This window comes from Molossus molossus, unplaced genomic scaffold, assembly GCF_014108415.1.
Source record: "Molossus molossus isolate mMolMol1 unplaced genomic scaffold, mMolMol1.p scaffold_m16_p_7, whole genome shotgun sequence".
Classification (NCBI taxonomy): Eukaryota; Metazoa; Chordata; class Mammalia; order Chiroptera; family Molossidae; genus Molossus; species Molossus molossus.
The window spans coordinates 1240549-1257916 of record NW_023425401.1 but is presented as its reverse complement, the minus strand read 5'-3'; the positions used below and the strand labels follow the sequence as shown (position 1 = coordinate 1257916).

The 17368-nt window shown below is 56.8% G+C and overlaps 1 protein-coding gene across 1 annotated transcript in view; it reads right to left on the bottom strand.

Moving 5' to 3' along the window:
- The window catches only part of ABCA13 (ATP binding cassette subfamily A member 13), a 153914-nt gene that overhangs the window by 85052 nt on the left and 51494 nt on the right, over positions 1 to 17368 (bottom strand). The window contains 14 exon segments of the mRNA XM_036247397.1: positions 460 to 536; positions 539 to 788; positions 1829 to 1943; positions 6361 to 6590; positions 6593 to 6613; positions 6616 to 6671; positions 8310 to 8384; positions 8387 to 8485; positions 9393 to 9483; positions 10948 to 11061; positions 12747 to 12886; positions 14599 to 14690; positions 14692 to 14774; positions 15436 to 15600. Of these exon segments, the coding sequence (XP_036103290.1) occupies positions 460 to 536; positions 539 to 788; positions 1829 to 1943; positions 6361 to 6590; positions 6593 to 6613; positions 6616 to 6671; positions 8310 to 8384; positions 8387 to 8485; positions 9393 to 9483; positions 10948 to 11061; positions 12747 to 12886; positions 14599 to 14690; positions 14692 to 14774; positions 15436 to 15600 (1608 nt within the window).

The window sequence follows — 17368 nt, the reverse complement described above, 5'->3', positions numbered from 1 at the left end:
AGCACACCAAGCAGTGAGTCCCGGCCGTCTCTGGGCTCGGAGCACAGCCCGCAGGTGCCCTAATGCTTCCCAGGAGGGGCCCTGCGGACCAGTCCGACACCAGCGGAGAGATCTCCCCGTGTAATGCGGTGGGACACAGGATGCCTCGAGAAAGACGCTTCCTTTTTACTTCTAAATTAGCGACAGAAACCCGTCTCTTTCCATCCGTGAGACGGGGAGGGCTGGAGGGACACTTCCTGTGCCACGCCCAGGGTGCCCGCCGGACAGGCTGTCCTGGGAGAAGCGCCCGCTCCTCAGGCTGCCTGCCCCCAGCCAAACCCCCAGCCAGGTTGGCCTCCTGGGCGGATGAGGGGGGATGAGGGCGGCAGACCCGGGCGCCTGCGCCGGGGGAGGCGGCACCGACACGTTGAGGGCGGCAGCTTTGTTTCAGTTGGCGTTTCTGCAGAACCACCCGCTTACCAGCAGCATCTGGACCGCAGCACCGAGCTGGCTGTGCAGAACCAAGAGGACAATGTAGGGCAGGAAGCTGATCATGGACACAGGCTGGTGCAGGGGGCAGCTGTGTTCGCTTGGCTGAAGAACACGCTCAGGAAGTAACTCAACATGACCACCCACACCCGGAAATCCAGCCTGAAGAGGAAGACAGTGAAGGCACTGCTGTGCAGGAAGATGCCGCTTCCTCTCAGAATGACCACCAGGGTGGTGCTGCCAATGCTCATCACCACCAGCTTCTCCAGGAGCCAGGCCAGGAAGCTGATGGCTGGATGCAGCCCCACCATCCTCAGGTACTGTCAGGGGAAGGGGACCTGGTTATGGCGGCAGCGGCTGCCCCAGGAAGACAGCCCCAGGTGGCGGCCAGCCAGTGCTGAGACGGCCATGCGTCCTCGAAACCCAGGCCCTTCCTGCCACACTGGTGCTCAGGGCCCTTAGAGAGGGGCCCTCAGGCTGTGGGTGGGGAGAACCGTGGGCAGCACGTGGGAGGGAGGCTCCGGAGGTGACGGGCGCAGAAAGGCCGGAGCAGGCCTGGCAGGTCGGCGGCTGCGGCTCACGCGTTTCCTCCTTCCTGTGCGTCTTGTTTCCATTTCCATTTCTGGTTGTTTCTTGTTTTGTTTGTGTTGGTTTGGTTTAGTAAGGACAAAGAGAAAAATAAAGGGGAAAATACTCTTCCTTACATTTGGGGGATTATTCTCTGCGTTTTAGCATGAATCTCGCTAACGAATCTGGTTCAAAGTAATACAATAAAATTAATTCATCCACTAACCTACTGCTTGCTGGGCTCTGACACCACGAGTGAGGTCTGACCATTACTAAGAACAATGTGGCCCTGGCCCCGGCAGCTGGGAGTCCCCGACACTAACCATCACCCCAGTCCTCTGCACAGTGGCCCGGCTGGATCAGGGGTGAGCTGCTGTGAACAGCAAGGCCAGTGCCCTGTACAACCAGGCACAGCACAGGGCCCTTGGCCCCGCTTCACCTCCATGATCAGCCAACAGTCTAACCCACTGTCTCCGCCTCTCCCTCTGTGGGCAAAAGGGGCAGGCAGGCCTTCCAGATACTCTCATTGTTAAAGGCAGTTCCGGAAGCTTCGGTTTTAACAGTGTCTGGACACACATGGCAAGGCTGAGCTGGGAGAACTCCAGCCACAGCTCACAGAGCCCATGGGCTGCTGTCTCTCTGGTGGTAGAAAAACTGCTGAATGAGCCACACGGGCTCCTGCCTTCACTGCGCGGCGCCCTCTTTCTCCTCGACAGGAAATGCCTGCTGAGCTCTGGCAGGCTGCAGATTTTCCTGGACAGGGCGGGCAGAGGGCAGCGCGAAGGCCACCTGCCTCTTCTATCCGGATCTCCCACTCATAAACCAGCTTTCGGACCATGCTGGCCACGGACACCATCCACGTCAGCATCAGCATCAGGGGGAAAAAGAAGCCCACGTTGTTCAGGAATCTGTAAGGCAGCGATGGGGGGTTCTCCTCAGGCTCGAGCCGTGTGGGCCTGGCACCGGGCGGGCTCCACAGGTCCGCGCCCGCCAGGGAGCACTGTCTGGACACCAGCTCCCGGGCCATTCCCACGGCCTGTGACTCGGGAGGACGGCTCTTTGGAACCTTTATTCAATCACTGATGTTTTAGAAGTGGATAATGAGGGTAACTTTTCCCTCTGTGTTTGCAACTCCCAGTAGGTAACCACGTGTTCATAAAACTAACAGTAAAAAAATAACTGTTGAGGTCAGGATGTCTGAGTGACCTCGAACTCAGTGCAGACCACCCTCCCTGTATCCGGGAGTGGGGTCACAGGGCACCTGAGCGGTCCGGCCCCCTGGGGCCTCTGCACTTGCCCTGGAGCCGGGACACAGCACTGTCCACAAACTCCACCGCCAGGACGTCGGGGCTCGTGTCTCCTCAACACCTTCAAACAGGACGCTCGGGCTCCATGAACACGCGTCACCGTCCCTCTTTCTGGAGCCTGCTAGTCCTCAATGCGTGCTGGGACAGCCCTCGTTACCAGTTTCCCTGAGGCTCCGCCCCATCAGCACCCCGAGCTCAGACACGGGTTGGGAGCAGTGAGCGTGGGCGTGAGGGGGAACCACGGGTCGGCTCTGGTGGTTGGCACTCAGACATGCACCACTTTGACCCGAGTGCAGGGGGTCAGCTTGCAGCCCTCTGCCCATCGCCTGGCCTCTGCCTGCCTCCCTGCCTGCTCCACGCCCCTCCCCCCGCCAGGACCCCAGGCCCAGGAAGGGTTACACAGGGCAGCGGGGTCCTTCCCGACTGTGAGTGAAGGGGGGTCGATGGCCTTCTCCAGCTGGTGGCACCCTCGGGGACGTGGGGAGCAGGTGTCCGCACACCTCTCGGGGTACCACACCGCCCAGAACGTCGCTCTCCCGGCTCTGAAGACCTGCCACCTGGGCGTGTGGCACAGGAGGGAGCAGAGAAAGGTCCTGCCTCCAGGACCCTGCACCGCAGCGGGGGCTGGGGCACTAAATACAGGCCAGTGAGGACAGACACCAGGTAAAGTGGCAGCTTCGCAACCGCGAGACGGGCCGAAGCCAGGCGTCTGGAAGAAATGCCGAGCTGGGGACAGAGGGAGTGAGGACCAGGCGCCGGGGCAGGCGACAGGGAGGGAGGGTAACATTCTCGGAACCCGGAACCCGGTCCTTCTACCCCCAGCTCCTGCCCTCCGGGTGGGGCGGGCCTGAGAAGGTTCCAGAGAGCAGAGGAGCTGGTGACAGCCCTTCCGCGAACCGCTGTGCACAGAACAGCTCTGCAGCTGTTGTTTTTCATTTGGGGAAACCTTTTTATTAAGTCATCTGGCTCTCTGAAGCGATATATTAACACTTGAAACTCTGTACATTCATGAAGTACACCCCGGCTCCCGTCATAAAGTCGTCCTGAGCCACCACCCGTGAATAACGGGCTGAAGGAGCTTCCAGCGGCACGGAGCCCCCCCCCCCAGCCCGGGGCCTTAAAGCAGCACTCCCAGCTCTGGACACCTGTGCCCGGCCTGGCAGACCCTGTGCAGGAGGGGTGGGGGGGCGGGGTGGGGGAGAGGGGGTGAGGGAGACGGTGTGGGGGAGACAGGGTGGGGAGACAGAGTGGGGGAGATGGGGTGAGGAGACAGGGTGGGGATACAGGGTCGGGGAGACGGGTGGGGGAGAGGGGGTGGGGGGAGAGGGGATGGGGGACAGGGTGGGGAGACAGGGTGGGGAGACAGAGTGGGGGAGACGGGGTGGGGAGACGGGGTAGGGGCGCCGGTTCCAAGAGGGGGGTGCTTAGCTAGATCGGGTTGCTGAGAGGCCTGTGTCTCCCCTCCCGGACAAAGGCTGCTCCCCCTTGATCACCTGACAACGACCCCTATCACCCCTCAGTCTTTTCTCTCAATGGACTGCTCCCAACAGCACCCTATTCTAAAAAAAAGAAATTAAGAACATCTCTTCTTCCCTAAGTCCCCACAGCCCGCGCCCCCATGTCTCCCCGGTGGACAGAGGACCCTGCACCGTGTGAACCCCACCCCCACCCCCGGTCTCTCCGGTGTCCGCGCTCACCTGGCTGCCATCCCCTGGGGAGGCTGCTCTCAGTGAGGTACTCCACGACCCCTGTCCCCACCTGCACTGACCTCACCTGTGAGCCGCACTGGACACACCTGAAACCATGCCCCGCCCCCAAGCATCTACAGCAGCCAATCCGCTGCTGCCCGGACCTGACGCCCCAGAGCAGGGCTCGTCTGTCCCCTCACTGAGCCACCTCGAGCCTAGAGGCTGACAGCAGCCCATGAACATCCTGAATACACTGATCCATCGTCAGAGATGCAACTCGCTCCCTCAGCGTGCAGACCATGCTGGGACGGCGCTCCGGCGGCTGATGCCAGGGTCCGGCAGGACCCGAGACTGTCCCGGTCACTGGCAGGTACACCCAGCCCTCAAGAAATGCGTACTTTTCAAAACAAGAATTGAAGGATAGAGGGATGGATGACAATTTCTCAAAAATTTAAATCTTTCAAAGAAGGAAGACTTCTCCTCTTCCAAAGCAGCAAAATGCATGTCTCAGGAATGGGTCGTGGGGTCGCAGTGAGAGACAGGGGGGTCCTTTCATGACCAGAACTACCCGAGGGTGTTCGGCTCACTCCAGATGAGGCACGACTGTCCCAGTCACCAGGGCTTATTTCAGGGGTGAAAACACACAGGTCTATTGGTTCCAGTCTCCATTCCAGCCCTCCCACAAGCCCTGGTGACCGGGACCCCAGTCAACAGGAGGGACCTGCCACCAGACCCTCAGGGACTCTCCGCCCAGCTGTCCGCAGGGCTAGTGCTGCTCCTCCTCCCTCACCCTCCGGGACGTGAGTCGTCTCCTGTGGTCCTGTGAGCAGGAGGGAGGGACTGCATCTTCCGCCCACCCCACCCCGCCCCGGGCCAGGGCGGGGCTGCAGATCTCAGCGCCCTTGGCAGATGGACAGAGACTTTCCAATAGGCTTTCCTGAGATTCACCTACACAAGCCTCCTGAGCCCTGGCCGGTCTGGCCCAGCGGTTAGAGCGTCAGCCTGCGGACCAGAGTCCCAGGTTCAGTTCCTGCTAAAGGCATGTGCCTCAGTTGCACTTTGTCCCCACCCCAGTTGGGGTTGAGTGGGTGGCGACCGCTCGATGTGTCTCTCTCCCCTCCTCTCTCCCCTCCTCTCTCCCCTGCTCTATCTGAAGACGAATGCAAACATGTCCTCGGATGAGGATAAAAACAAAGCATCCTGAAAAGCCGACTTCCCGAAATGCCGGCGGACTGACTCTCGCCCTGGCGGGTGTGAACTGCTGCGCGTGGCACCTCGCGGGCGGCCAGCGGCTTCCTCTGTCCACTCCCAGTGCTCACACCTCCAACAGGGAGCAGGGCCCTGGCTGAAACGTCCCGGCAAAGATATCGTCACTTCCAAGGACAAGCTCTCATGTCACAAGGAAGGAGACGAGATGCGTACCCGTGCTTCCCATGATGGGGCAGGACCTGGGTTAATGACACCCCCCGGCTAGGACACCCCAAGACCAGCGCGGCTGGGTGGTTCAGGCCTTTGCCCCAGCACAATGGAAAGGTCCCTCCTGCAACACCACCCCCTCCCCCATCAGAAAGGCACTGACGAGCTGTGAGGCAGAGGCCCCTCCTGCAGCCCGGCCCCAGTCACCTGGAGAGGTGGCCCCTGCTCCCCGGATCCGCTGCAGGACCAGCACCTGCCGCCATAACTAATGGGTTCCCCTGGCTCCACATAGACAGCAAGGTGCAGACCTCCTGCCTGTCCTCCAGGGCGGCGAGGTGCCTGCCAGAGCTGCACCCCTCAAGGCTGACCCACAGCCTGCAGCAGCACCAACCCTGCCTGGGGGTCCAAGTCCCACTGGACCCACCCCCCAGCCCACTTCTGGACCCCCGCAGGCCCGCCCTGCTCTACTGCCTCGGCCACCCCTCCCCATGCGGCCTCCCAGCTGCCCCAGCCCCCTGCTCTCCCACCTGCAGAGTGACCTCAGCCTGTCTCCAGCCTGCACAGCTGAGGCTCAGGCCTCATGAGTCCCTCTGTCCAGCCTGCTGTGGACAGTACAACCCCACTTTTAAGAATTTGTGCTGAAAGAAAGACAGCTGTTCTCTGCTTCCCTCCTGCACGGGGTGGACTTGGGAGTCAGACACACAGGGCCCGAGACCACTGAGCTCCCCACTGACACAAAGGCCTTCAAGCTGCCTGCAGTCAGACGTAAAGCTCACTGGGTCACATCATCTTAACCACCAGCCTTCCATTTGAATGGCTTAGGCCCGGAGAAATGCACCTGCAGACATTACGAGGGGGCGAGGACATTCTTCCCGCGCTCTCTGCCGGGACCCCAGGAAAGCTCCAGGACTCACAGGTCGCTGCTGTGACACAGGTACGGGGTCACCTGTGTCTGCACGGTTGGGCCCATGGCCTCCTGCCTGGTCTGCACCTGGATGACAGCCCTCTCAACCATGTCTTGCAGCGGGATGAAGATGCAGTTGTACTTGAACCCATCGGCGGGCAGGTGCTGAGGATGGAATTTCCAGAACAGGTTTTTCACCAGGTCGGTCCTCATGCTGTACAGAACGCTGGTCGGGATGGTATGTACGAGACGTGGGGTGGCAGCGGCGGGGGGCATCTGCTCCGGAGCCCCTGCTGACAGAGGAGCTGTTGAAGATGCCGCCTGATGGAGACAGCGGGCATCACCAGCAGGGAGCTGTCAGTGCAGAGCCCGGCCAGGAAGCTGGATGGACAGACGGCCGGGCTGGGCGGCAGGAGGGGCCGCGCCCGGAGGCAGCCCCGATGGCCAGAGCTGCGGACAGCTGGCGGTAAATGGAGCCAAGGCCTCCTATTTTCCTGGCCTGTCCTTCTTTCATTTTAATAAAACCACATGGTGGCATCATTAACACAAATTAATTACTTGTTCTGCATTTTTCAGGACTTGAAAAATTACACAAGGCTGCTGAAATAATCAGCCTTCCTTCTCTGGATGCAAGTGTGTTCTTAAGAACTGATGTCCCGGGGGGATTACCGTGCGAAACGCGAACCCGGGTCCTGTACTCTGCCATTCACATTCTTTGAGTTTTACATATAAAGCCTATTATAGGTAGAATTGTGTTCCCCCAAAATGTGTACTCTGGAGTCCTAAATTCAGACTGTGACTTTATTTGGTCGCAGGGTCTCACAGAGGTCATGAGGGTGGGCTCGGGAATCTGGACACAGGCTGTGCAGAGGGAGGAGGATGAGCAGAGACACAGGGGCAGATGGCCATCTCCATGCCCAGGACAGAGGCCCAGGGGCACCAGCCTGCCCACTGGAGCCTGGGCTCTGGCCTCCAGGACTAGGAGACACATGTCTGTAGGTTAAGCCCAGTGTGTGGTCCTCTGTCACAGCAGCCCTAGCAAACTAAGAAGTAGTTCCGTTTCTTTAACATGAGTGAGAGCACATCCTATTATCTTAATAAGTGAACAAGTAGCCAACAGGGCTGGGCCAGCCCCTGTCCTTCCTCCCCCATCTCGGGATGTCAGACCCGGTGATAGAACAAGAGTGACGAGGCTCAGAGAGGAACTTTCATCAGGAGAAGCATACTTTGTCCTAAGAGTGAACCATGAAACCAGCAAACACTAATGCAGAGAGCAGTCCGGGCTGGGGACGGCGACAGTACCAGGACTCATCACGGGGCGAGGCCACATTCTCATCAGCTCAGTACAATGAGTCTGCTTGATTCTGTTCTACGTGGAAAGGACGCTTTTCTTTTTCAGTCACATGAGCCACGTCAGGGACAGGTGATGCTGGCATGGGGCCCCCACGTCAGGGACAGGTGATGCTGGCACGGGGCCCCCACGTCAGGGACAGGTGACGCCGGCACGGGGCCCCCACGTCAGGGACAGGTGACGCCGGCACGGGGCCCCCACGTCAGGGACAGGTGACGCCGGCACGGGGCCCCCACGTCAGGGACAGGTGACGCCGGCACGGGGCCCCCACGTCAGGGGCAGGTGACGCCGGCACGGGGCCCCCACGTCAGGGACAGGTGACGCCGGCATGGGGCCCCCACGTCAGGGACAGGGGACGCCGGCACGGGGCCCCCACGTCAGGGGCAGGTGACGCCGGCACGGGGCCCCCACGTCAGGGGCAGGTGACGCCGGCACGGGGCCCCCACGTCAGGGGCAGGTGACGCCGGCACGGGGCCCCCACGTCAGGGGCAGGTGACGCCGGCACGGGGCCCCCACGTCAGGGACAGGTGACGCCGGCACGGGGCCCCCACGTCAGGGACAGGTGACACTGGCGCCCCACCAAGCACGGTTTGTCACTGGATACTCACTGGCCAGGAAACTGTTCTCCCGCATGAGCAGGTGCGCCGCAGCCTCCAGGCCAGTGACAGACTCCATGCCCTGGACCGGTCCAGCAGCACACAGGAGGACAGGTTGACCAGGATGTGGCCCAGAGAGAGGACACGGGCAGCACCTGTGCAGCTTAGCATGTGGCCGAGGCTCCCCCCTGAGGCCAGAGAACACGGAAGATAGGCGGCTAAACCCCCGCAGGAGGGAGCTACTCCAGAGTCAGCCTTGGTGCCTATGTAACGCTCCTGCTCATCCGCGAGCACACGCCCACTCCTCACACTTCCTGTGACACTGACACCGCGTGTGCCTGGAGGGCACTGGAGCAGGGACAGCGAGGGCGGAGGCCAGTCTGGGTAGCAGGGAAGAGGCGCTCGCCAGAGCACAATGAAACCGAATATTCCACCAAGACTCAAGGGACCAAACCATGCGCCCTCTCTGAAGCCCGGGCCATGAAGGCCGCTCACTCTGCAACAGTAGGTCTGCAAATAGTCACAGAGGGCCGCTGACATGAAGGGAGTCCAACCCAGGGGCAGGTGGACATCAGCTTCTGGCCACGTCATTCTCTCAAAAGCACCCATTAAGCAGCTGGTGACAATGAGCCCCACCCAGCCCCAAACCTATCAGACTGAACAGCACTGTCGATAGGGAAACACCAAGACAGAGCAATGGGGCCTGATGCTCCCGAGAGCATCCCGACCCAGTTCCAGACGGACTCACCTGGCCCTGCACCAGGACATGCTCTCCCAGAACCTGAGTCCCAGTGTGTGCAGAGGACGGGCTGCACACCTACCTGAATCCATGGTCTCACACACTGCAGACATGGAGTAACAGTCTGCCAACTGATCATTTGTTATATGAATTCCATGTTTTCAAATTATTTTAACTGCTTCCAGGTGACCACCAACTCCAAAATATTAATTTATTTTATACAGTTACTTTATAACTCACCACTGAGAAGCCTTCCTTTCTGACTAACTTCCGCACTACTGGAGCCTGAGTCAGCAAAGCAGACCTTCCGCGTGGGAACGGCTTCTCCGTGTACTCGGTTCAAGCCGTACACTCACCATACGTCTGCAGCTTGTCGATCAGTTTTTTTATGTCGATGTATAACTTGCTTTCCACAAAGTGTCTCACGAACTTGTTTCTCAGGACTTCCTAAAGAAAAATAATACAGTTTAACAAAAATAACGGCATCTTTTTTTCTTACTGAATACTTGTCTGGTTCACTCGCAGTTTCATTATTCTATAAAAAAAAGGCACATGAATTGAGCCATCTTAAAAGAGGTTCTAAACATCACAGAGTGTGACAGGATCATGGGATTCAAACTCTAATGTGAAAACAGAAGCAGCAGTTATGACAATTTGGGTAACAATTATAATTGTGCACGAACACTGAAACCAGTGAATGAACACTGACTTGGACAGATTTTCTAATGAGACCTTCCCACGGCCTTTTCCACCTGCCAGGGATACAGGGGGTCATGTTACAGAACACTGAGGGAGAGTTAGCATTTCCCCAAACCCTCTTTTTTTTTAATCCTCACTCAAGGATATTTTTCCATTGATTGTTTTTAGATAGAATGGGAGGAATGGAGGGAGAGAGAGAGAGAAACATTGATGTGAGAGAGACACATTGATTAACTGCCTCCTGTACAACCCTAAATGAGGCCAGGGATCAAACCTACAACCAAGGTACATGCCCTTGACTGGGAAACAAATCTGTGACTCTTTGGTCCCAGGCTGACTCTCTAACCATTGAGCAACACTAGCAGGCTTCCCCAAGGCCTCTTAACCCTGACGTTCCGGTCTCCTCTGGGGGCTCCCTCTGAGTCTGCGCTCCCACTCGCCTCGATCTACTCATCTGATGTATAAAAATCAGCGAAACAAGAATAACACCGCGGGCCTGTTCGCTCAGCCAGCGGACACTGGACAAGGCAGAGCTGCACAGATGCCCCCGTGTCACGGGGGACCGAGCTGGTCGAACGACTGTGAATCCTGAAGGAGTGGGGTCACCTTAAACCGCAGCCCGCTTGTTTGGGGTGTGCTTTGTTTTCAGTACAGAACACTAGGAAATGATAGCTGATCATGTTAACAGACCTACAGTTGGAAAGTATACAAACCACCCAAAGAAAGCACTGAGTTAATATGGAATGTAAATCTTGGGTAACTATTGATAAATTATCAATATCTTGCATGGTGGGCAAAATACTTGATCACTTACAAAAGTATTATGCTGAGCGAAATAAGCCAGTCAGGAAAGACAAGTACCCCATGATCTCACTTATGGAATATCAGACCGACACACCTCAGAAGCAGCCCAAGGGGTCAGAGGGGTGTGAAGAGAGAAACCAAAGCTTACACGCACATGTGCACAACCAGTGGACACAGACATTAGTTTGGGGAAAGCAGGAGGGGTGGGAGCAAGGAGGAGGGGGTCAATAGGGGGAAAAGGGCGATATCTGTAATACTTTCAGCAATAACAAACAAGTTTTCACACATATGCCACCTCACGTGAGTATTACCAGTCAGCTAGGAGAACCATTCGAGGTGACCGCAGACCCTCTCACCCACGCCCCAGTGCGTGCCCCAGCCCTCGGGGGCGAGGGGGCCACAGCTCACCTGCAGCTGCTCGAGTGCCCGGCCATGCCCACTGCTCTGAAAACTGCTGGATAAGTTCAGCAATGTCTCTGATAGAGTCCTTAGCTTGTCCACAAAAACGAAAGTGTAATTAGCCTACAAAATAAAGCGTAATAAAACGTTTGGTTACATCTCTGCGTTAGCTAGACTTATCCTCATCACTGTGGAGCTAAAAGGAGAAAGGCCAGCAGGGGACTGGCCATCAGAGTGAAGGTCTGCAGCACTACCTGCAGGTGACCGACACCTCCGAGACCAGGTGACCTCTTCCCTGCCCTGTATCCAAGGTGTGTCCTCAGACCTCTTGTCCAGACCTTTTCACCAGGCCCCTGCCCACAAACATGTGCCCTTCCTGTGCACCTCGGGGTCCCCTACCTGTAAGCCTTGGGTTGCATCTAAATATTATTAGTTAATAGTAATTTAAATATTCAAAACAACTGAAAATACTAATACTTAAATATTAAGCAAAACACCTCAATGAAATCAGAAAACAAAGTTCCCTAACATGAACTACCCCTACAGCACATCAATGTTTTTACACAGAAGCAGACACCGTCACACTCATTGTCGCGTCAGAGCACAGCACAGTGTCTTACACCATGTACACAGTAATACACGTTAATGCCGTTAGCTACAATGATGTATATAAACAAAGGAAGCTCACGGCCAAGTTTTAAAGTTTGAGTTTTCTATGAAATGTGTGAGCTGCTCCCAGCCCTCAAGAGTGTAATGCCCTGAGGGACTGGACACCGGCTCTGGCTCCCGAGCCTCAGAGCTCGGTAGAGGGGCTCACGATGTCCACAGACCCAGAGTATGGTCACGGCACTGTGGAAGTGCTTCTGGTCAAGACGCCTACACAGGACATTCTCAAGGTGGACACAGAAGTCACCAAATACATTCAGAAGGAGCTGAAGCAGAAGCCCCTGAGCAAGACCCATGTGAGAGAGGAGGTCTGGGGTTACTGTTGCCGCAGCCCACCTGACACCCACTGCTGGGAACGTGGGACTCTGCCCACCTGACGCCACACCTGGAAATGGAGACTCCTCTGCAAAGGCCAATCTGACCAAACACAACTTACCCACTCACATGACCACACCCTGTGCTGAAGGTTAGGTTACTACCAGCTGCCCCTGGGAGCTGACCACTGGCAGAGCTGGGGTCTCCTCTCCTGAGTTGCTCTGCACAGGAGGAGATCCCCACATCCTCTATGGAGACCTCCAGGGACTGCAGGCCCCCAAGCCACCATCCACCTAGAAAACAAGACCCTGGGGAAATCCAACAGGACAGTGTCTAAAGAAAGCGTGGATACGAATGATAATAAACCCCGTGTGAACAGTCTGGGGAGCTGGTGGCCTCTGAAAGGGCACACAAGCATCGAACCAGCACGTCAAACTCCCCCTGGAGAAGTGTGCCTCCCCCTGAGTTCGCCCCACGTGGTGCGCCCGCAGCACGCATCAGGCCGACCTCCTCAGTCCCAGAAGCACCAGCAGACAGACCAGCATCTGTGCCCGAGGGTTTCTGGACTCCCTGACCAGGTCCTCCTGTCTGTCTGACTGTCCTCACTGGACAAGCTACTGCATGGGACACCTCTGTCCTCTCAGAAAGTGAGCCTGCAAATCCAACTGACAGCAACAGGAGCAGGGAGAACCGGCCAGAGCATACTGTAAGCGACCTAAGAAACCCTCAGGGAACCCAACCTACGTAATGATTACGTCCGATGTTTTAAAGATGCCTTCCCGCTATACTGCTGGTATGGGCCATCAGATCCTGTCCACCCAATCTACCTTGTGAATGACCTTGTTGATCTCTGGGGTGTTTGGCATGTGCAGTGTTTTTCCGTGTAATATTGGTTTGAGGAAGGACCACACCAAAGCGCCGTTTGGAGACTGCAGAATTTCCCCATAGAGCTTCAGGCAAAATGGAGCTGTTGCAATTTAGAAAGAGAGAATGTGTCACTGAAGTAGGATGCCTGGGTCAGTGGGGCATTCAGAGGCACAGCCCTGCGCCTGCCTTTCGGGGAGTGATTGGCACAGTCTGAATTCAGGCAGGGGATTCGGGAGTGACTGTCCTCGACTGGGTTCAGTGACTGGTCTCATGAGAAACTTTGAGCTGCCACATTCACTACGACAACCTGGGGGGTGGCGCTCACACCGAGGAGTCACAAGGAGCACGGAGTGATGGGGAGAGGAATGGGGAAGGAATGCCCCTGGCTTTCAGTCAACACCTTCGCTCCAGCAGTACAGTCTGGGGACCAGGGTTAGACTTTTTAAATAAAATGAGCTTCACCAACTGCTACTGGATGTTCTTGGCTGCACTGCTCAGGGCTGTTGAACTTCATACTGTGATATGTGAAAGTGCTTTGTTTCCCCGCAAATCCCCCATTCCCTGGGTGGCCTTCATCAATGCCGTGGTGCTAGGGGATGTGTACTGGACTCGACCAACAGGTACCCACTGAAGGCGGAGCCCCTGTCCCTGTAAAGACCAGCTCTCCAGAAGTGACAGGGCCTATGAGCGATAAACGCTTCTGTGTCACCAGTTCTAGTGCCCTGAAGAGAGCATTTCAAAGGGCAGTCGTATCTTAGCTCTGATGCTCTGATTCATAACACCCGAGGTGTGAAGAGAACTGTTGTGATCATTCCCAGTATTCATTTCACCTTCCAAACTCACCATTTGAAAAGAAAAACAAGTTCTTTTTATTTAGAAAGTACTATAAAATTGGTAGAAATAATCCCATAAAATGTGAATTAAGACCATGACTACATAATGATATTTAAAGCATGAACTGCAGTGCCACTCTGACTGGTGTTTTAACAACAAACATTTGAAATTATAAGCCTCGTACAGACAGCGGGATTTTGATTTCAGAAGAGACGTGATCACACATGTATACAGCTGCCCCTCTGGTGTTGGGCAGCTACACAAAAAAGAAAAAACACCTTGCTGAGAGTGTTTGTCATGAGTGGGTTCTGGGTTTTGTCAAATGCTTTTTCTGCATCTGTTGATAGGACTGGATGATGTGTGGTTCATTCTGTTTACATGGTGATTTGCAGATATTAAACCACCCTTGCATTCAAGGAACAAATCACACTGGATCATGATGTGTTTTCTTTTAACATGTTGTCGAGTTCAGTTTGTTAATATTTTATTGAGAATTTTTGTATCTATGGTGCCAGGTGGACACTAGGCTTGTGGGGAAGTATCACTTTGTACATTACATAAATGTCTGACCTGTACACCCGAAACTAATGTATTATTGAATGTTAGCTGTAACTAAAAATTTTTTAAATTCCTATAAAAAGGAAGGAAAAATTAGAGGATGGAGTAGAACGTCCTCACCCACCTTCTACACAAAGTATCCCACACAAAGCAAAGCTAACAATCAGTCTGCAAATCGATCTAGACCAGTGGTTCTCACCCTTCCTAATGCTGACCCTTTGATACAGGCCCTCGTGTTGTCTGTGGGCGTGTCTGCATGTGGGCGGACCCGCCTGGAGATGGACAGAGGAGCCGTGTGTCGGTTCCTAAGACCACTGGAAATACGTGTTTTCTGATGGTCTTAGGCGACCCCCGTGAAGGGGTCGCGACCCACAGGTTGAGAACCGCTGATCTAAACAAACGTGCGTGAGGTTTTCTTACTGGAGTCTTCAGGAATGTTGAGCTTTTCTCTGTCATCCCCCAAGAGCTCGTTAATTCTGGGCAAGTTCAGAAACACTTTGGAGCTGCTCAGAAGAGTCTTGCTCTTCGCGAACCATCTTCATCATAGACCCGAAAGAAACAAAGGCTGAACTTCTGGTCCAGTTCTCGTGTGGAGCCTGGGACGTGTGAAAATCACATTTCAGTGAAACGGCAACTTGGAGCGACGCCCTCACAGACTCTGGGAGCACGGCCCCTTCTCCTGCACTGACAACGGGTGTTGGACCAGTCAGAGGTGTGCATCTGTCCTGCTCTGTCCTGGGAAGACCCTGCATGCCACCACAGCGAGGAGAAAACGCCACACACAAACCAGCCAACCCTTGTCCACTGAAGAACTATGAATCCACAAAATATCACTAACTCAGACTAATTAACACTCTCAGTATGGTCTCTGCTGCCAAACTGCCCAGACAATTGACATCTCCCAGAATTGTCCCTCAGTTGATGGGTAGCTCTGAGGACCCTGCAATCTGCCACATCCAGCACCCTACATCTGCCTCCCCCACCCAGCCCCTCCCCATCAGCTCCATCCCAGCTGAAGAGAGTTCCAGCAAAGACAAATATCATGCCACTGACCTCACTCGAGTTTGTGTTTGTATTTGCAGAAATTATCTGTAATTTGTAAGCCAATTATTTATATGTAAGCAAATGTTTTAAGGTTACTGAAAGCAACCTACTCTCTGAATTAAGTTCAAAAGGCAAATGTCAGACGTTGGAAGAGAAACACGGACGAAAGGCAGGCCCCGCACACGACACTCCCCGGCCCGGCGCAGACCGCACCTGCTCCACGTCGGGCACATCCAGCCAGGCTGTGACCCGCAGCGCGTCCAGAAACTCGGGAAGGTCTTCCAGGACACGGCTGGCTCTGGGGAGCAGGCGGCTAAGCCTGGAGACCACGTCCAGCAGGGGGCTGAGCACACGGTTGGCTTCCGCCGGCATCAGAGCCTCGAAGGAAACACACGACACCAAATAAGCACATTTTCCTCTCCGTGCGTCACCTGGGCAGCGAGGACGGGTGTTTGCTCCCGTCAGAACCCACACGGCTTGGCTCGAGCACCGGCAAATGGGAACAAACGCAAGCCAGGAACACGGGCGTCTGTTGCTAACATTCCAGTCGCCCCAGGATGCTGTTTCCTCTCCCAGTGCCGAGGAGGAGATGGAAGAAGGGGACCAAGTAAAACTGTGCATGTGGAACAATTTTCACGCGCCTGGTCCTGACGGGCACCAGGGCCCTCCTCTGTGGGCTGTGAGTGGAGCTCACCTTGTGGGGAGGAAACAGGCCGGCAGCCTCGCAGTGAGCAAGAGCCGGGGCCGAGTGTGAGCTCGGGGCATCAGGGCCCTTGCACACACACACCCCTGTGCACGGGTCAGCGCTGACTCTGCCTTTACCTGGACCTGAATCTCCCTGGAACGGAGCCCTCGGGGCAGGGGTCTGCCCTGCGGGCGGTCTGTGCAGCTACAGGGGCAGAAGGGTGGGCAGTCTCAGGGGGTCACCACGTGCTGCTGGTGGACGCTCGGGGAGGAAACTGCTCTCCCCGCAGGACAGCGGACTCGCAGCCCCTGCCCCTCCAGCTCCACGCACGCTGCGTTTCCAAGGGCTCAGACTCAGCACGCCCTGCACCATGGCTCTCCTTGCTCATTGGAGTCCTGGGCTGCCTGTGCTGCCGCCCCGCGCCCCGAGGTCACAGGCCCCCTCCACAGACGTGCTCGGCTGGAAGACCTGCTCCGTCCGCAGGACCACACAGCGGGGTCCCGGAGGAGAGACACGACGGCGACACTTTGGTCCCGCTGGCCGCTCGCCTTTCTAGTTGCAGCCGCTCTTGAGAAGTGGCCGGCAGCCCGTTGCCGCAGGATGGCAGGAACTGTCCCCGCCGACACGGACGGGCACGGGAGCTGACAGCGCCCAGCTCTGCGAGAGCCTCGGGGACTCGTCGGCGCAGTACAGCGCGTGGTCTCGGGAGCGAGCAGAGCTGAGCCGGGACCTGGCGGACGTCTGTCCCGGAGGGCGGCTGGACGGTGTGCTGTCCTCCACCTGGACACCTCCCAGAAGGGGCGTCAGGTCCTGGCCCCGAGGGCAGCTGGGGGGCTGGCAGACCCCATACACACTGGAAGCTGGTCCTCAGGGGGCAGCCCTTGGGGACGTTTCCACTGCTGCACCTTCTGCACTGAGCTCGCCAACCGCCACCTGCGTCGTCCGTGCCCTGGGCCTCACTCCCAGGACCTCGTGAGGCCCACTGGACCCCCCCTGGTTCCGAGCCCTGGGCCTCACTCCCAGGACCTCGTGAGATCCACTGGACCCCCCCTGGTTCCAAGCCCCTTGGCCTCATTCCCAGGACCTCGTGAGGCCCACTGGACCCCCCCTGGTTCCGAGCCCTGGGCCTCACTCCCAGGACCTCGTGAGGCCCACTGGGCCCCCCTTGGTTCTGAGCCCTGGGCCTCACTCCCAGGACCTCGTGAGGTCCACTGGATCCCCCTTGGTTCCGAGCCCTGGGCCTCACTCCCAGGACCTCGTGAGGTCCACTGGACCCCCTTGGTTCCGAGCCCTGGGCCTCACTCCCAGGACCTCGTGAGGTCCACTGGATCCCCCTTGGTTCCGAGCCCTGGGCCTCACTCCCAGGACCTCGTGAGGTCCACTGGACCCCCTTGGTTCCGAGCCCTGGGCCAAGGCCACCGCTGTCTGGGGTGCAGTCCGCTCACCTCCCTGCCCACGGGG